General features: G+C 54.3%; 1 protein-coding gene across 1 annotated transcript in view; it reads left to right on the top strand.

The window, feature by feature from the left end:
* Positions 1 to 20,343, top strand: part of LOC131265364 (titin) — a 150,083-nt gene that overhangs the window by 15,898 nt on the left and 113,842 nt on the right. The window contains exons 2-13 of the mRNA XM_058267623.1: positions 234 to 356; positions 427 to 1,746; positions 1,989 to 2,339; positions 3,752 to 3,916; positions 3,990 to 4,751; positions 7,357 to 7,548; positions 7,616 to 9,383; positions 10,818 to 10,978; positions 13,733 to 15,611; positions 16,183 to 16,562; positions 17,165 to 17,707; positions 18,410 to 20,194. Of these exons, the coding sequence (XP_058123606.1) occupies positions 234 to 356; positions 427 to 1,746; positions 1,989 to 2,339; positions 3,752 to 3,916; positions 3,990 to 4,751; positions 7,357 to 7,548; positions 7,616 to 9,383; positions 10,818 to 10,978; positions 13,733 to 15,611; positions 16,183 to 16,562; positions 17,165 to 17,707; positions 18,410 to 20,194 (9,429 nt within the window). The remainder of the gene's footprint in view (positions 1 to 233; positions 357 to 426; positions 1,747 to 1,988; positions 2,340 to 3,751; positions 3,917 to 3,989; positions 4,752 to 7,356; positions 7,549 to 7,615; positions 9,384 to 10,817; positions 10,979 to 13,732; positions 15,612 to 16,182; positions 16,563 to 17,164; positions 17,708 to 18,409; positions 20,195 to 20,343) is intronic.

Raw genomic sequence — 20,343 nt, forward strand, 5'->3', positions numbered from 1 at the left:
CTCGGGAGAGATCATCTCAGCTGCAACATCTTAAGATGCACCTGAAGCAACAAAGATGATGCCATGCAACATCATCGGTAGAGGGTATGAAACATCAATTAAGAATTGGAAGTTTAAGAGACATGCTGTATTATTACTTCGAATGATATTCTGGTAGTTTTGGCATACTTATACTAACTCTTATGTAATACAATATGTTTATTGACTTTTCAATCATATGTTTCTCATTACAGAGTGGTGAAAAATTGTACATAAAGGTTGCAGATCTGCAGCCAAAGTTCACATTTCTCGGACCAAGTCTGGACGATGCGCTAAAGCTTCAGAATGAACACGACGCACTGCTGCGGCAGATACAGGTGGGTTGTACTGAGGACAATTTGCATATGAACTACAGCTAAACTAATCCCTCTTTTCCTCCTACTGCAGAACCTGCCAACGCCGCTGGAGGAGTTCTATCGCAAGATACAGGAAAAGATTGCATCCAACGAAAGACCCAACCCGAAACTGATCGAAGAGATGGCCGCCTCGCTGAACGCCGTCTGGCACGACATCAAAAAGATGCTGGCGGAGCGGCGCGAGATCGTGGCGCTGAACGTGAGCTTCTTCGAGCGGCTCGGCGAGGCGTACGGCAAGATGTCGTCGCTGGAGGTCGCCTGCAACGACACAATGATCCCGATCGAGATCGACGCGGTGCGGGAGTTTCTCGATTCGTTCCGCAACCTGCGCGGGGACATGCTGGCCGCCATCTCGGCGACCCTGAAAGCCGGCAACCAGATGCTGGACCGGTTGCGCGTTCTCGCCGACCTAGGAACGCTCGATTCGCGCCCGAACCACATCAAGCTAGATGCGGCGCAAGCGATAGGCCAGGTGGAAGCGTGGCTGGAGGATCTCTCCAACCGGCGCAACCAGCTCGAGCAGGCGTGGCTGTCGCGCAAGACACAGCTCGAGCAGTGTCTCACGCTGGCCATCCTCGCGAAGGAGCTGGCAGAGATCGAACAGACCCTCGCGCGAGTACGCAGCCAGAACCTGAGCTCGTTCACGCTGGGCGAGTCGGCGGAACAGGCGCGGGATCTGCTGGAGACGTACCAAAATCTCAAACCGGAGGCGGCGTTACTGCGCGACAAGACGCTCAAGATCACGAAAGCGACCGAGGAGCTCCTGACGACTGGATGCTTCGCCGGCGATGAAGCCTGCGCCAAAGCGTACAGCGTGCTGAGTGCGTGCTCCGAGCTGCTGGAGGAAATCGATCGCCGCGAGTCACTGCTGGGTCAGTCGAGAGAGTTCTTCGGACGAGCCGCAACCATCCTCAAGCGGCTCGATCAGCTCGAACTGGAGTTCGGAAGCTCCCAGGCGCGGCCATCGTCTTCGAACGACCTGCCGGCGCACCAGAAGCTGCTGCAGGACATCCGCGAATCGATCGGCGAGGTATTGCAGATGGGCTACTCGCTGGTAGATGACGTGGGCCGCACGAAACCGGAGGTGGCCGGCGTACAGGCCATGATCGAGCGGATCGAACTACGCAAGCTAACCTTCGAACGATACTGCAACGAGGAGAGCGAACGAAACGTGCGTGCCTCGCAAGCGTTGAACGAGTTCTTCGAGCGCTACGGGCAACTGGTTGCGTGGCTCGAGGAAGCCTGGCAGGAGCGCATCGTGCGGGGTTGCGCCATCCATCGGATGGGCGAAAACGTCGCCGAGGCGAAGGATTGCTTGCTGCTGCACCACCAGTTTCTAAACGATTTAGAGGTGAGGAAGTGAACCAAGTGAAAAAGTTCTATTTTATCTGATAAGAATCAATCATACTATAGAGGAAGCATTTGATTTAATGAAGCGCTGGTTGTGTTCTTTTTACTATAGTAAACTTTTCTAGCGCTTCCGAAAATGAGCACAACCAAGCAAAAGGCAAAGATAAATTGACCACTGCTAATAAAAACCCCCATTTTGTTTCTCCACCTCATTGTCGCCCTTCGTCCCCCTCCCGTGTGTAGATCAAAGGCAACGCTATTAATAACCTGCTGGTACGGCTGACGTCGAGCCTGGAGCAGCTCGCCGACGAGCAGCGCGATGACGTGCAGCGGAAGATCGATCTCATCCGCCAGAAGTGGATCGAGCTGAAGAACTACGTCATCGAGCGGGTCGACCTGCTGAAGCTGTACATCAAGTTTCACCAGGAAGCGGAAACGCTGCGCAACCAGTTCGACGCGTACGCCATCCAGTTCGCGACGTTCAAGGACAACCCGGCCGACCATTCGCTCATCCTGGCGGCGACGGCCAACATCCGGCAGACGCTGGAGAGTCTCCGCACGAATGGTGCGCAGTGTGTGGGTCAGCTGCAAAAGGTAAGCGGGTGGGGGTCATTCTACCACCTGCGTTTGTCCATCAAGGCAACGCTCATCGCTTCATCACCGGACCATCGCCACCGTCGTCCGTTGCGACAAAAAGGCCACTAAATAACGGACCGTGTTGGCTCGCTGCCAAATGAGAGGCCAAGATCGCTTGATCCTGCGGCCTGACACACCGTTTGCTGCATGCGTGTGCTTTGCTTTGCATGGATTGTACGAAGATTGCTCGATTGAACTGCCATGTGTGCGTTTGGGGCGGCTTACGAACGGATGCGGTGGTCTGGTGGCCGTTTTAATGGATGACTGGTGTTGAATAATGAGTTCGGCAGTATGCAACGAGTACCACTACACAGGGCCCGTAAAATTGGCAGCGTTTGGTCGAAGAAGATGGGATCGTTGGGAAACACACCGGGTCGGGGTTTGGTTTTCAGTATAAATAAATCAAAACCGCCCTCCCTGAGGAAGGTTGTGGCCCGTGGAGGGATGCATATTAGTACGAAAAGGAATGTACATCGCTTTGCTAATCGTTTGTACACGAAGATCGGTTGTAATTTGAACCGAGAGATTTTGAGCGAGACGATTGGAGATGCGATGCTGATTGCGAATAGATAACTCTGTCATCCCTTTCGACGTGTGTATTGGTGTATTGCATTCTATTCCCTATTGAACCAAGTGATCGATTTTTTTGTCAGTTCCAACCCCAACATTTAACCGAAACGCCAATGCCATTTCATCCGTGACACTGTGTTTGTTTTTTTTGGCACGAACTTCGACATTTTTCGCTCGTGGAAATGTGTGTTTTTCTTTCGCTTACATCGTGTTAAACAGGCTGCAACGAGTTGCTTGTACGTGTGCCGATGCTTTGCAGAGGAGAAATTATGCGTAAATTATATTGCTTCCGTTAGGAGAGAAAATGTCGAAGCAGGTCTGTTCAAGCAAGTCCGGTGTAGATTTAAAAAAGAAAACAATTAACTGTTATTTAAAAAACCGAAGCTAAAGATTTTTATTGTCTCGAACGCGAGCTAAATATCCAAAGTAAAATCAATCCAGAACCAAGGAAACTCATACACGGTTGTAGCTGCTTCCTACACGGTCGCGAACGGGGTTTGGCAAAAACGTCCCGAAGGAAAAAGAAACCCACGGTCAAAAAGTGCCATTTGTTCGACGGTCAATCATTTCGAATTTCACCAGATTTCTAACCGCCAACGTATTCGTGTACACTGGCACGGAAAGCGAATCTACAATATTGTGATACCCGCTTTTCCGAGGGATACTGTTTGTTGATTTTCTTCCCACACGACCCCAACCACTGGTCGCGCTTAACGTCTGCTTTCTCCCCCCCCCCAAGAAGCAGCGCCAGAGTATTTCCAACTAATTTTTCTTTCTCCTCTCTTTCTCCGCTCCGGCAGAGTGTGGACCCATACTTGCAGAAAACTCGCGCAGCGCAGTGCGTCGAGCGGACGGTTGCCGAATTCGCCGAGCGCCAGTTGGCCATCAGTAATGAGTGGGAAAGCTGGAACGCTCGACGCCGCACGGAGACCACACTGAAGCAAATCATGGCTGCCAATATAGAGGTAATGGCCCAGTTGGGTCCTGGTTTCGCTTTGTAGCGGTCGTTCAATACTGTCCCCTCGTTTTTTTTTCCAGACGTTGGCTGTAACAACTAAGCTGGAGGAGCAGTTGTACCCGATCTTTAGCACCGCCTTGGACAATCCGACCGATCTGCTAGAGTTTATCGATCGCAAGCGGGCGCAAATCCAGGCGGATATTCGCACGGCCGAGATGGACCTGACGCAGCGCTTTGATGCGATCGCCCAGCTGGAGAGTGATGCGACCGCGAGCGTTGTGGAGGATATTGTTGCGATGAAGAACAACTTGAACTCCATCAAGACGAAGCTGCACTCGATGGGTGCGGACTTTGCGGAGCTCTCCGAACCGATCGAGCAGTTCCTGCGCTCGATCGTGCACTGCCGCGACGGCATCAAGGAGTACTTCGCGACGAAACAAACCGTCACCGATCTGGGCAGCGTGGAAGCGATCGCCGAGGGCTACGAGCAGTTCAAGCAGGGCACGATGGAACACTTCCGCAGTCTGCTGCAGCAGAGTGAGCAGATCATCGAGCGCATCAAGGCCCAGGAGCCGCCGGGAGCGAAGGAGATGGACACGGACAAGATCATCACCCTGCTGGAGAACCTGCGCACCTACTTCGAGTCCCAGACCGAGTCGGAGAACAGCGAGCTCAAGAAGCAGCACAGTGTGCTGGCGTTCGATCGGGAGCTGAACGACGTTCGCGGCACCATCCGGACGGCGGGTGAGCGGTTGGAGCAGCAACGGGGCAACTATGGCACGAATCTGGCCGAGGCTCAGACGGCTAAGGTGGTTTTCGAGGAGTACGCAACGAGTCTGCAGGTAAGTCACGGTCACCGTCGACCGATCAGGGCCACGAGTGATAGACCTAGGACAAGGTCGTCCACGGTGTTGCGATTAACTGTGGACATTTATCACCTGCGAGCCAGCTTACCGGCGCAGCTAATTGCATTCGCCATGCCGCCAGGCGCCTGGCGGTTTCCGTTTGAAGGTGCGACAACCTTTTGCTTTTCCGACACTCGCCCGCAGCGAGCGTGGAGGTGGTTTGGTGTTGGATTTTCATTGAAGAAGAAAACCCGTGACATTAATTACCCGGCCAGAGGATGGCGGAAGAAAAGTGTTCGCAGTTCGCGCAAAGAAAACATCGTCGGGCGTATGTTGTCGGGATTGAGTGTTTTTTTCTTCAGCGCTTTATGTGTGGCGTTGGTGGTTGGTGGTTTTTCTTCGTCCCGTCCATTGTGGCTATAAAAATCCCACAAGATTTGGAGAAACGAAAAAAGACATTTTCCCGGCCCGATGTTTGCTTTCGTTCGTTTCGTTCGTGTGTTCGTCGAATGTCATAAATTTTAATTCCAACGCAGTGCCGAGAATGACGATCCCGATCTCCCCCCCCCGAGCGTAGGTGTGCGTATGTGTGTTGTATCATGGACTCTTGTGTGTTGTTGGGTGATGAAAACCGTCGAGAGTTCCGCTGCATGCTATAGTATTCTTTTCCTCTTCTTTTATATGATTTCCTCGTGAAGTTTTGGATTACGATTTGGTTCGGAAATCGAGTGACACTGGGCACGATTCCGAACGTTGTCTGATGAATGATGTCCTCCCGGATTAGCGCACAGCTGTTGATCGGGCCAATTATTGATGGGCAGCGGGCCGTATCGAAGTTTGAGAGGAGGGTTGCTGTTTGAAGCGAGGAGGAGAGGAGCTTGTCGACCTATTTTTAATTCTACTTGCGAACTGAAAGGCGAACATATTCCCGCTAAACACGCCGAGGACTATTTCCCACGTTTTGAGACTGGTCCAATTTTGTAATCAATATCGGGCAAAGGAACAGCTAACACAGCAGAGTGTTAAAGACGTTTGGCGAGTTGGCTCGTCTATCCTTTGGAGGTTTTTTTGGCGCCACCGCTTATGAAATGGTTAAACTTAGACACAATGCACGTCAAACAATAATGCATATGTGCAAATAATTGGCGCTCGAACAAACACGATGAGATAATCAGAATCAGAAGGAATGTTTTGTCTACAACGCTGGGTGCACATAAATGACAGAAATACGAGGGCATCTGCATCGACCGTTGTGCTATATTTGTGTTTGTGTTACGCAAAGTGCATTTGTGTACATTCCGAACACATTCTCCCGTCCCTTCGACCCAGCCAATTGGGTGTATTTTCTTTTGGTTAGGCCACAGTACAAACAAACGTTTAGGAACATTGGATTGATTCTGAAGAAGTTTAGTTTTTCACTCAACAATAACATGTTACTTATTGCTTATAACCAGATGGAACATGCGTGGAGAATGTTTTACTTGTGTGCATTTAAAGTTTGGTGTAAACACCTTCCATTTAGAAGATTCGTTTTGTATAGGAAAGGTCTTTGATGTTCTCAAAATCTGACAGCAACTCCCTCAACAACATCAATTTTCAATTATTGTTGATTGAGTTTTATTATGAAATCATCACCTACACTCCCTTAAATCTCGTTCAAAACCATTGTCACTGTTTACCGCTAGCTGCAGAACTTCTTCCTTTCGACTATGGGACGATACAACATTGTTTTGCTTCTCGATCTCAACACCAGACGGTTGACGGTAGCAGCAAACGAGGTTCGGGAATTCAAAATTAAAACCAACATCGCTGGTTCCGGAACGTGTTGTGAGCACACACACACACACTCGGCCGGCCACAAACATTCGCCCCGAACTCATCACAACACAAACATCGGGCCGGGTTTTCCACGCTCTCTTCTGTCATGTGGACGGTGGAAGACGGAGGAGGGTCGAGCTCTGGCAGCTGACGGGCGATCGTGTGATCGGCGCGCGAGTAGTGGGCGCTCTATGACGACAGGGGACCGCCCGAGATGTGTACGAGCTATGTAAATATTTATAGAATCAAAAGACTTGTTTGTTCTGCTCGCGGGAAGCTCCCAACGAACGAACGAACGGACGAACGGACGAACGAACGGACGGTAGGCAAATGTCAGAACCGTGTTGGGACAGGGCTGCCGGTGGTTCCCGGTGGAAGGGCGGCGAAAGGCAGTCAATGTACTAATATGCACCGGGAGCGCGCGACCAGGAGGACCATTGGAGAGGACCGGGGACCGCTGAATGATGAATGAGTCGTCTGGCCGAACGCGCTGGCCCGGGGCGCGTCTTCGCTGGGCCATCAACTGCTCATTTTTCTGTCAGTAACAATTAGCGATCGCTCGCGCGCACCTGTTGCGGCATCCACGTGCGCCATGCACGCATCCCGGATGTACCTCTCGCGACCCGGGGGTCGCGTGATCGTGCGTGACATTTAATTACGCTCGCCTGTGCGGGGAGGAGGGGGATGTTGACCTATGGGTTGACGAATCGAACGGGTTGTTGGATTTAATGCATGCATCAAAATAAACCGATGGATGTAATTTAATCTGTCATCTTACTTTCAGGAGCTGAAGGAACGTGTCGATACTTTCCTGAACTCTGGAGCGGAACTGGTGCGACAGTATCCGGAGACAAGCCCGTACGTCGAATCGGAAACAAACAAGATTCGCAACGAATGGTCGGAGCTCCTGCGTAAGCTGGAGGAGCACCGAAGCCTCTACAATATCGCGATCGAGTATTTCACGTTGATCAGCTCGGTAAGAAATGGAGCCAACTGATGGGAAAATAGGTTTTTAGACTAATTTGTTTCCCTTCGTGTTCCAGGTTGAGGACAACTACCGCACACTCAATGCAGAGCTGATCAATGCCAACAACAAGCTGACCATCTTGAACAACGTCGACGTGGCGAACGATCTGGTCACGCAGGTGGACGCCACCATTCGAACGCATGAAACGCAGCAGCTGGACACGCTGAAGCACATTTCCAGCCTATCGACGCGGCTGTACGGTTGCGATAAAACCGTCACCATCTACACGGAAAACACGAAGCTCTTCCAGACGTTCTACAAGATCAAGACGGAGGTGTACGAGCGTGCGAAGGAGTTGGCGGAGCAGCAGCGCCAGCGCGAAGAGGAACAGCAACGCCAGGAAGAGCTGCAGCGCGAACAGGAGCTGCAACGGCGCAAGGAACAGGAGCGTCTCGAGCAGCTACAACGCGAGCAAGAGCAACAGCGACTCGAGCTGGAACGATTGGAACAGTTGCATTTAGCTGAGGAACAGCAACGTTTGGAACAGCAGCGGCTGGAACAGTTACGACTGGAAGAGGAGAAGCTCCGTTTGGAACAGCAACGTCTGGAGCAACTCCAGCGCGAGCAGGAGCAACAGCGTCTCGAACAGCAACGCCTCGAACAGCTACAACTGGAAGAGGAGAAGCTTCGCTTGGAGCAGCAACGGCTCGAGCAACAGCGTTTGGAGCAGCTGCAACGTGAGCAGGAGCAGCAACGCGCCGAACAAGAACGCCTCGAACAGTTACGACTTGAGGAGGAGAAGCTGCGCTTGGAGCAGGGACGCCTCGAACAACAACGTTTGGAGCAGCTCCAGCGTGAGAAGGAGCAACAACTTCTCGAGCAGCAACGCCTCGAACAGCTACGATTGGAGGAGGAAAAGCTACGCTTTGAGCACGACCGTCTCGAACAACAGCGTCTGGAGCAGCTGCAACGTGAACAAGAGCTTGCTTCGCAGCAGCAAAAAGAGCGTGAAGCACCGCCCGTTGTTGAGGAGGTTAAAATCACAACCACTTCGCACTCGAGCTTGCCACATCAGCAGCAATCGTTCGATGTGCAAACCATCGATGAGGAACAGTATCTGCAAGAACCGCAAGCTCCGCTGGTGATTCAGACCGTCGAGGAGCAGATTCACGAGCAAATCCACGAAGTGGTCACGACGACGAGCACACTTTCGTCGGTCCAAACCCAACCCCAGCCGGAGGTGAGCTTATGCTTCGTCCAACCGTTAGCCGACGTTTGCGTACAGGAAGGACAACGTGCACGCTTGCAGTGCGTTGTAGCCGGGTTTCCCGATCCAACGATCGAGTGGTACAAGGATGGGATTAGCGTGCAGGGTAATTCCGACTACCGGACGGGCTTCGATGCGGCCAGCGGCGTGTGCACGCTCGTGATCGATGAAACGGTCACCGCCGACAGTGCCAACATCGTGTGCCGGGCGACGAATGATGCAGGCGTTGCCGACACCACCGCCCGGCTGCTCGTGACGGAGGTTCCCCCACCGCCGAAGCCCGAAGGCAACGCGCCGGTGTTCACGATGAAGCTGCTCGACGGTGGCGTCGCCCAGGAGGGTCAACCGTTCCAGTACGACTGCATCGTCACGGGCACGCCCCCGCCGACGGTTCACTGGTTCAAGGCCGATCGCTGTATCGACGGTTCGCCCGACTATCGACAGTCGTACGATCCGGCTTCGGGTGTGGCCTCGCTGCGCATCGAGCAAGTGTACCTCGAGGATCAGACGCACTACACCTGCCGCGCGGTAAACGATTGCGGATCGGACGAGACGACGGCGTTCCTCACGGTCAAGCGTAAGTATCGAACGCCTCGCACATTCGCACGCTTGGGCACGACGCAGCGACTGCTCGAGCGATCGAGATCGAGAGCAGCCCTAGTTTCGCTGGTTTTGTTTTCGTGATGTGTTTCTCCTCGATCAAGCGATGCCTTGGCACGGCAGTGCGCAAAACCGACTCAGCAAGTACGTTACTAGTGACCGTTGGGCTCGTTACAGATTAATCATGGTCGCGATAGGTAGTGTTTCAAGGTTCCGCGTACTTTAAGTTAATGGAGGCGCCTGGTGCTTGCTTCATGAAGCACCATGCGCCTCCATGTTGGTCAAAATCGGTGAATGAAGTGAATCAGTAAATCAAAAACGCTAAGGTTATTTAGATCGGATAAAGCTTTTAAACTGTCACTTTGGGACGGTGTGATAAATGGTTTTAAATGGCGGCTCTAATCGCTAAGAAGTGGCTCTAATGTGCTTAAAACAAATACACACAGTGGACTCCAGGATAAAAAAGTGACTGCTGTGAAAGACACCTAATGCAGCTCTTAACATTCACTTAAGTCCTATCCTAAGCACGGCGGAAAGAAAGGCGGGAAAGAAGTAAAGATCATCGAGTGCCTACTTATGGGCCACTCATTTCCTCGTTTCATTCGAATGCTCGGTTTGCATGCTCGGTGTGTCAGTGAAAATTAACCGTTCTCCACCACCGCGTGTGCTAATCCGTTGCAATAATTCTCTGCACCCAATTGAAGAAGACAGATGAGAAATCCGGCAACAGCTAAGCCCCTTAAGCGGGACACCACGCGTCCGCTTGTCTGTGCCCTCGGTTCCAATGATCTTCCGAGACATTTCAGATTATACGCTCGATCGCATTCCGCTTCGGGGTGGTTGGCGTTCATCTTGGCGGCATCTTGCGGGGCCCATTTAGTGGGCATGTTGCTGCACTTTGTTGCTACTTTGTATCCTGTATCTGAAGAGCACTTTACGAACCACTACGAAGCAGTTTTGTTCGCAGGTTTATGCATTTCTGTTTGTAGATCGTCTTCTAGGCCGAACGCACGGTTTAGTTGAAACAAAACAACGATAATAGAAGAAGAACAGAATAACATTGAAGATCATATTTCGCTTCCATTTGCACAACAGACGTTTGCGTTTTCAACATCGCACGCAATCCTTTACCGCGTCTATGACGGAGGTTGAACCGCAAGTAAACGGAACAGCAACAAAAATATGTATTCGCAGCTATTTTTGAGCGTCTTGTACTTTCCTTCCACTTGCTTCGTGCGTGTTCTTCCTCGTTGGACTTCGGCATCGGTAGCGCCACAAAGGAATGAACTGCCTTCGGTACTTTAGGCTTTCGAAAAATCAGCTGCTCGCACCTGTTTCCCAAACGGATCGGAAGCTGTTGATGATATAACTCTTGTGCCGATGACTTACAATTTATTTTTCCCCAACGCAGCGCTGGAACCGACCGAGTTTCCCGACTTCCCGGAGCCGCTCTCGAACGTGATGGCGCGGGTGGGGCAGAAGATTCGGCTCGAGGCCAAAGTGACCGGCACACCGCAACCGGATCTGATGTGGACCCACAATGGGAAGCACTTCACCAACCGGGAGGTCAAAGTAAGTAACGTTTGTCGCTCGATTTTCGCTCTGTTCCCCCTTTAGGCCACCCTTCTGGGGGAAACTACGATATATCACACAGCAAACACAGATTGGTTTTAGGTGCTCCCGTTCAACCAAACTCGTATGTAAATAGACGTGTTTCATTACGTTTGTTTTTTTTTCCTGATAGCAGCAAAATAACTTGATACCATTTCCGCCAAAACCTCGTGTAAATATGTACATACGAAATGAAAGTCCTCGCTGCGAACCTGTGCTCCCCTGCGCCTCAATTAAGTCATCCAATGGTGCATCATTTCAGGTTGTCAGCCCGAATTAACGCATTCGCGTCTCATTTCCTGTTGTTTCGTGTAATCCTAGGCTTCCCTTGGCTGCCCCTGCCGCTCGCTCGCGTGCGTGTGTGTGTGTGACCCCTTTTGTCCCCGTTCATCCCGCGGCTCGGTTGGTAATTGGCAGGGCCCCGGGTTCGGTTCCTTGATTCCTCCTCTGGAAAAAACGATGAACGATGGCACCAGGGAAATAAATTTAAGTGTTTGCAACGGAACATGAAACCTGTCCCGAAAACAGGTCGGTTTGGAGTTCGCACGGTCGGATTCGGCTCGTGTTTGACGGTTGTACTTGTACGTTGTCGTTATTTATTCCACGATGTGTTCCAATTCTGTAGATTTTAATTATAATAGTTAAAAATAGATAAATCTCTCTCTCACTTGCGGCGGGGTTTTCAACTACGCGAGGTGCCGGACCGGACCGAAATGTTCGTCGGTGTGTGTGTGTGTGTGTGTATGTTTGTTGATCATGTGCGCAAGCGTCATCCACCAGCAGAATCAACGCTTCAAGACAAACAGCCACACACACAAAGCGAGCAGTGGTGACAAAATTCGGTGCCGATCGACAAGAAAACATATTACGAGCTCGGGCCTTATGAAAACTACGACAACTGCACTCACAGGTGGAGAGCTCCTTTCGAATAGGGGGACCGGCAGGCGACACTTTCGTCACTAGTGTTGGTTTGCTGGTGTTATGACATCCTCTCCGGGGGCGAGAGTGAGACGCAATCATCGTGGAAAGATCGATGTGTGAAGCGAACCATTGGAATGAACGATGAAAATGATATTTTCTTGGGACACCGCACTGATTTATGATCGATGGGAAGAGATTAGAGACGAGGAGCACTGGCACAGGCAAGTGTCTACGTCTGTGAGCGATCCCTTTCGGTATGGTCTTTGACTCCCGCATCCGTTCATCCTGCTGTGAGCGCCCCCGAGAACAATAGATGTTATGAAAGATGAAGGATTATTCTCCGCAAAGGCCACCTAACTTGGCAAATTAATATTCATGTTTTCCGCCCCGCAAAGATCGTTTTTCCAACCTCTCTCGTGCTTAGAGTGTCTGCTAAGTGGACTGAAGGACTTGTCTACGGTTTTCCCTTGGAATTATTACACGACGCGATGTATTGCTCTTATACGCTGTATGTTGCCATAAAAAGGTAGAGTGCTTTTCATAACTATAGAACCACTTGATTTAATTTTAAATATGCAAAAGAAAACTGCAGGGTATTTTTCAATATGAGAATGAGTAGGTTGACTCGTAGTTAAACTTGTTTTTAAATTATTAACGTTGTTTTAGTAGCGATACGAAGTGTTTAAAGCTGAAAATATTTGTTTGGAAATTGAAGCATACATTTTTTGATAAAATGCGCAAAACTTGTATTCTCTGGTAATTCAACGTGGAATACATTAGGTATCTAAACCATATTCCTTAAGCAGTGTTTTAAGGCCATTTTAACAGCCATGCAGTAAATTTAGAAATGCAAAAATTCTAATTCTATAATGCTAGATAGTAATTTTTGTAATGTCCAAAGAGAATCAGTGGTTTTATCGTGACGGAAAGCACTGTATAGTGAATAGAAAATAATGAACGTAAGAAAAATCTCCTTCTTGCAGTGGTGAAGGTGAGGGAAAACCGAAACCACAACGCGTAAGCCGAGACCGAAAGGTTGAATGAACTCGTTCCATCCATCCATCCAGCGAGCTCCCCCATTTGCGGTGTGAAAAGTTCGAACATGAAAACAAGTGTCCCCACTACGCGACACTACGCAACCACCGCGTGGAAAAGCGAGCGAAAATGAGCAGCCCCCTTTTTCCCAGCGATGCATTTCATGTCGGAAAAATGGTGGTAGAAAACCCGAGATCATCCACTGCGTGTGTTTTCCGGCTCGTTTGCGGCAACAGTGGGGAGTTTTGGGAAAAGGGATAATCCGTGCGTTGAAATGGGCCACATTTCCCCCCTCCCCTCGTACAACTCCCTTGGAGTCGGTCTGTTTTGAACCGATCGGTGTTAATCTGTTCTTGGGCCTATTTTGTGGGGGAGAATGGTGGTCTTAAACACGGGATCGTGTTGCGGGATAGAAGCTCGGAAGACGATCGATATGCGACGGGAAGGTTCGTTGAATGTGTCCGTCCACTTCGGGGGGGTTTTTCCTGCTGCGAAGGAGAATACATGTTGGTCTCTCACACACAAAAACAGTGGCGTTGCTTACACCTTGATCGAGGACGGGATCGCACGAGAGTGATTCGAGCAGCACCAACACACACACCAGTTGCGCATCGGCTCGAAGAAGTCGAGGAAAATCTCGGCAGCGATAGAAAGAGACCGAGCGACGCACTAAGACAAGCGCAAAACCAAGCGGGGTGTCGTGATCACCCGAAAGCAACAGGGGGTTCGCTATTGACCGTTTCCCGTTCTTCATTTTAGTTCTTCTACGAAAACGGCCGAGCGCAATTGGTCATTGACGAGGCATTCCTGAAGGATGCTGGTGTCTACACGCTGACCGCCAAGAATCTCGCCGGTGAACAGTGCTGCTCGTGTAATGTGGTAGTGAAGGGTCGGCTGCCGAACGAAACCAGCGACTCGGAACTAGCAAGCGATATGGAGCCCGTGAAGCCGTCGGTGCAGCTGGCGCTGCGCGACGTGTCGGTGTTCGAGGGGAAGCCGGTCCGGCTGGACTGCGTGATCGTCGGTCAGCCGGAGCCGGAGGTGATCTGGTACCATGGCGAGCGGCCGGTGAAGGAGTCGGCCGACTTCCAGCTGCTCTTCCAGGGCGACCGCTGCTCGCTGGTGATCCGCGAGGCGTTCGTGGAGGACGCGGGCGAGTACCGGGTGGTGGCTATAAATAGTGCCGGCGAGGCGTCGAGCCAGTGCGCGCTCATCGTGACGCCGCTGAACGCGACCGGCGGTGTGCCGGCGGCGGTGCGCCAGCAGCCGGCGGTGATGGAGCGCGCGCCGGCGGTGGCCGGATCGCCGCCCCGCTTCGAGCGCCTGCTGGCCGACATCCTCGCCGACGAGGGCGAGCGGGTGCAGTTCGAGTGCGCGGTCAGTGGCGATCCGCGCCCGAACATCCGGTGGTACGTGAACAACCGCGAGATCGCGACCGACGTGGCCGTGTCGCCGAGGGTGCACTGCGTGGTGCGGGAGGACGGCGTGGTGAAGCTCATCATCGAGCGGGTGCTGCCGGACGACAAGGGTGTGTACACGGTGAAGGCCGTCAGCCCGGCGGGCGAGGCCAAGTGCTTCTCGAACCTGATCGTCAAGTCGATCAACGCGCCCGAGTTCGAGGCGGTGCCAGCGTTCCTCACCGAGAGCCAGCTGTGTCCGACGTTCCGCGAGCTGTTCGCCGACCGCGTGGTGCGCCAGCACGAGCCGACCAAGTTCGAGTGCATCGTGGTGGGCAAGCCGCAGCCGAAGATCCGCTGGTTCTTCAACGACCAGCCGGTGCAGGGGCACGACTTCCTCGTGTCCACCAGCGGCGACCGGCAGGTGCTCACCATCCCCGAGGTGCGCCCGGAGCTGACGGGCAAGATTACGTGCTACGCCGAGAACGAGGCGGGCAACGCGCAGTGCGTGGCGATCGTGCAGATTCTCGAACAGCTGGCTGGTGGTGGGTTCCCGACCACGCCGCAGCTACCGACGCTCCAGACGACGGGCGAGTCGATGCAGCAGGTCGACACGAGCGGCTCGTCCTGCGTGACGCTGCAGAAGCATGTGACCACCACCAGCTCGTCCTCGTTCTCGTCGTCATCGTCGGCGACCGTGCAGCAGAACGGAGTCGTAGCCCACTCGGAGGTGCACGCCGAATCGGCCAAACAGGACCGCTCGTTCAAGCAGGTGAACGACCTGCCGCCGGAAGTCGCCGAAGCCAAGCAGTTCCAGCGGTACGATCAGGTAAACGACCAACCGGCGGTCATCCAGCAGGAGGCATCCTCGTTCCTGGCGACCGGCGGCGCCGAGATGCACGAGAGCATCATCGCCAACTCGGGCCAGATCAGCACGGGCAAACCGGCCCGCCGGAATACGGCCCCCCGCTTCGTCACCCCGTTCAACGGCAAGATCGTCGACCAGGGCGCTGACGTGGTGATCGAGGGCATCGTCGACGGCTACCCGACACCGGACGTCAAGATCACGAAGAACGACGTCGAGCTGCAGCCGGACGGTGAGCGCATCAGCGTGTCCTACTCGCTCAACAAGATTGTCGTCGAGCTGCGGAACGTGTCGCCACTGGATGCGGGTCGGTATACTGCGACCGCCTCGAACGCGGCCGGCGCATCCACCAGCACCGCCGATCTGGTGGTCAAAAGTAAGCCCCCGTCTTGTTGCATTCGCCAAAAATCTCACGAGCGGTGACTGACAAGTTTCCTGTGCCTGTACAAACTTTTGGAGAAATCTCCAATTACCATCTCTTAGGAGTTAGTTTCCTTCTCAGTTCTTTTCCTTTGGTGACGACGTTCCGACATTCCTGGTGGAGGACTTTAGCTCTCCTTCCCAGGAGAGTTACTTTGACCTTTCAAAATGAACGGTATATATTGAAAAGATCACCTGTTCTCTATCACTGGGGGGATTCCAGACTTCCAGAGATTCGAGCACCCACGACTTCTGGCGTAGAGTGTTTTCGCAATACCCCTGAGTGCCGTGAGATCCCTCCAAAATTCGCTCACCGATCCAAAACAAAAGTGGTACAGGAAACTTGTCGCAGAGATCGCTCGAGAACTCGATTCGCTTGTGTCGTTCTTCACCGTTCAGCTAGGGTCTCGTTATCTTTACGCCTCGTTTCTTACATGTGTACTTTCTTTGGTTCTCCATGCCCGTGTGTTTACCCATCCCTCGCGCTTCCCTTCATCCGCCCCGCGGGAATTTGGCGCCCACCCCAGAGTCCATCTTTCCGCCCGTGTTCGGTCGTCGCCTGCAGGCACAAACTGTCCGCGGCGGAGACCGGGTCGTGCTGGATGTCGAGGTGACGGGCACACCGGAACCGTCGGTCGCCTGGTACCGGGACGAACGCCCGGTGCAGGAGACGCTCGCCCTCGGCAGCTACGCCCTGCAGCAGGTTGGCTCCTGCCACAAGCTGATCTTCGAGCAGATCCGCCCGGCGGACGCGGGCAAGTACATGGTGCTGGCGAAGAATGCCGGCGGCGAAGCGCAGAGCATCGCCGACATTGCCGTCCTGGAGTGCGAATCGCAGGCCGCGCCGGCCCCCCAGCCCGCTCCGCAGAAGCACGTCTCGTTCGTGGACATGGTTCAGCAGCAGCAGGTAAATAATATCGCCTACGGTAGGCACGTTCGTGTCAAGAGTGTCTAGTTCGCCTTTGCCGAAAGTTTCGAAATCACGCGAATGCTTTTACACCAAATTGGGAGCTGACAAGAGTTGAGTTCCTGGCTTGAGTGGTGCTCGTGGTAGAGATATAGTGCACGTCCACGATCACCTTCCCCTTAGCGTGCGTGTGTGTGTGTGTGTGCTTGTTGCTTTGTTTTGGACCCCTCCAAAAAGGCCACGAGCCGTGTGCTAACGCAAACTCGATCGAAAAAGGCGCATTAACAACCTGTCCTGTCCTGTCATGTCCTGCACCTGTGACTGGCGAATGACTCCCGTTTGAAGTGACCGAGTTATGTGAGACTGACGAGTTCGGTAGTCGACTAAAGGCCATCCTGCTCATAATCGATCATGTTATGTTTCTCTCCCCCCCTTCACCTCGGTATCGTATACTATGCACCATCGTCTTCATCGTCACCATCTCCGTCATCTTCATCATCGTTATCATCATCACTGTGTGTGCATCACTTTTCCCACCAAATTGCACACCCAACCCACGAAAATACACAACACACTCGAATGAACTGAACGACTGGGTGCAGCCGAAGTCGGACGAACCGTTCGACTCGTCGGCCCCAGACGGTGGTGATGGTGGTGGTGGGTTCAGCGCCCGCCGGGAGTTTGCAGCCGAATCGATGCTGCACGGGCCGATGACGGAGTCGACGGTCGTCACCGAGACGCGCCGTACGACCGAGGCCACGATGCGGATGGAGCACAAGATCCACCTGCCCGACCTGCCCGTGCGCTTCTCGCAGCGTACACAGACGCCCACGGTGCCGACGGTGACGGAGGGCACGAGTCCGGCGGCGGGCGAGACGTCGTCCACCACCACCGGCACCAACACCGAGCACATCGTGACCCGCTCGGACGCAACGCAGACAGCCACGCAGGTGACACCGACACCAACACCAGCAGCGCCGGCCGCAGAACAATGCTCGGCGGCGAGCGCCGGTGCCGTGGATCAGTCCGATTCGAGACAGGAGAGTGCTAGCATCAGCATCAGCTCGATCGTGCGGGATCGACCGACGAACCCAGTCACAGTACAGCAGCCGACCGACCACCAATTTGACCTGACGGCCCAGCTGGTAGGTGAAGAGGGGCGACGCGCGTTCGTACAGCCACCGCCGCCACCACCACCATCGTCGCTGTATCGCCGGGTAGCTCCCGCCGCTGCCGCCGCCGCCGCCGGTCAAGATACGAAGGGCAGCTATCCACCGGCGGCAGCGCAGCACCGGGGACCGCCGAGCGGCGGCGACGACGAGGTGCTGCTGGTGGTGGACGCCCCGAAGAAGGTTGACTTTTTACGGCCCCAGCCGGAAACGATCCCAACGCCTCCCATTTTCAACCTCGGCGAGGGTCGGGGACCATCCGATCCGTACCATCAGCAATCCGGGCCACCGAAGTTCCCCCATGCGGAACCGACGCTGAAGCTGACGCGCGCCCGAAGCAGCTCGCCCAGGCCTTCCGCCGAAGCGATCGCGATGGAAAAGCTGTGGACGGCCCCGAAAGCGTTCACCGGAGGTGCGGCACCGTGGGTGCAGGAGGAACCACCGCAAGTCTACCGACAGTACCGACCACCGCCAACGCTGACGACTCCCACGTCGATGGGACCGCCGCCATCTTTCACCAACAAGCACCACCAACAAAACACAACCGAACAGAAACAACAACAACAACAACAACAGTACTCGACACTTCCGTTCGCACGCAACAGCAAGAAACCGCAACCGCACCACGAACACCAACCCGCTAAAGCCCGTTCCGATTCGCTTCGATCCGATTTTCAGCCGATCTACCAACCAGCAGGCCCCGCCGCGGTACAGCAGCAGCCAACGCAGATGTACTCGTCCTTCTCCTCGACGCAGCAGTTCCAGCAGGCGTCGTCGACGCTGTCGCAGCAGCAGTACTCGCAGTCCTCGATGCAGTACCAACCGTACAAGCCGTCGCTTCCGGTGGACGTCGCTCCGGTGCAGCAGGCTCCTCCTCCAGCCCAGAGCTTCCCTCCGCAGGTTGCAGTTGCACCGGCTCCATTCAAGCCGGCTCCATCGATGTTCACTCCCGCTCCCGCTCCCGCTCCTGCTCCGACTCCGAAGTTTGCTCCGGCTCCGGTTCCGGCACCCGCGTTGGTGTCGGCACCGCTGCCGCAAACATCGTTGGCAGCTGGAGCGGGACCCACGCCGGCATTCCTCGCCGGACCGTCGTATAACCAGACGCCGCAACCGTTCAAACCACTGCCGCCACCGGCGATTACTCCGAGTTCGCTGACTAACGCTGCTCCCGCTCCGGCTCCGGTGGAATCGTTCGTACCGCAGGCGTACGCACAGCCACCGCAGCCGCAGCCAGCCTACCAGGCTCCAGCGCCGGCACCGGTACCAACCGGGCCCGTCTCGTTGCCACCGTATCAGGAGCCGCTGTCGTTCTCGTCCTCTCATCCGCCGGCTGTTGAGCCGCTGTACCCGGGCCAGCTGGGTTACCAACCACCCACCCAGCAGCAGCAGGCTCAGGTGCAGTTCCAGCAGCCTCCTCAAGCATACCAACAGCAGCAACAGATGCATCAACAGATGTATCAACAGCAGCAGCAGCAGCAACAGGTTCAGCAACAGTACTATGTGGAGCAGCAGCAGCAGGAAGAGGTCTACAAGAAAATGTCGGTGAAGGAGACGAAGAAGCTGTTCGAGGAATCGCTGCTGCAGCAGCAACAGCAGATTCACCAGCAGCAGCTGCAGCAGCAGCAGCAGGTCTCGTACGGTGATCTGAAGGCACCACGGCTGGTGCAGGGCTTACGGCAGCCAGGAGCAGGAGGAGCTCCTGGTGCATCGGTGCTGCCGGCCGACTTTGGCTACGGTGCGATCGCGGAGCTCGGTCTCGAGCCCGGACCGCAGCCGACGATGGGCTACGCTCCGAAGCAGGCGTCGAGCGAGCGCAAGAGCTCCTACTACCGCGAGCAGATCGAGCAGTCGCTGCTGGAGAGCATGGACAAGGAGCCGGAGCGCGTGCCGGCCGGCGGTGTCAAGATTATCCCGCCCAGCCCGCGCAAGAAGTCGCGCCCGGCACCGGCGGCGGGACAATCGGACACCGGCTCCGGAGGAGCGCCTGCGCCGTTCGAGCAGCCGAAGGCTGAGGACCTGCAGCCCGGTTCGGGCATTCCGACCACCGCCAAGAGTCCCTTCACCGCCACCGAGAGCGAGTACGAGAGCGACCTGGACGGGGGCGTCCGCAAGCAGAACGGCTACCTCGCCGATACCGAGGAGGTCGTCCAGAAGTCGGTATCCTTTGCCAGCGAGGTGCAGCAGCTGCAGCAGCAGCAAACGATCGAAAGCAGCTTCAGCAGCTCGAGCAAGGTGGAGAGTCACCACTCGACGGTTGTAAGCAGCAGCAGCACAAGCAGTGAAGTGGTTCAGCAGCAGCAGCAGCAGCAGCAGCAGCAGGTCCAGGAACAGGTACTAGAGCAGCAGCAACAGCAGGCTCCGGTAGTCCTACCCGTCACCGAAACTGCTGCTACCGAAGAACAGCAGCAGCAGATCAGCAAGTTCGAGGAAGTGATCGTTTCCTCGTCGGAAACCGTTCAACAGGTTCGCATAGAATGCATGTTTCGTATCGTGTGCGTGTATGTGTGTGTGTGTGTGTGCTTAGTGTCAAAGTTCCCTGCGAGTGTTATTCCACCAAACATACCCTGCGTTCCTGAGGGAACAATGTTCCCCACCGCTTCAACTACCGAAAA

This window comes from Anopheles coustani, chromosome 2, assembly GCF_943734705.1.
Source record: "Anopheles coustani chromosome 2, idAnoCousDA_361_x.2, whole genome shotgun sequence".
In the NCBI taxonomy this organism is placed as follows: domain Eukaryota; kingdom Metazoa; phylum Arthropoda; class Insecta; order Diptera; family Culicidae; genus Anopheles; species Anopheles coustani.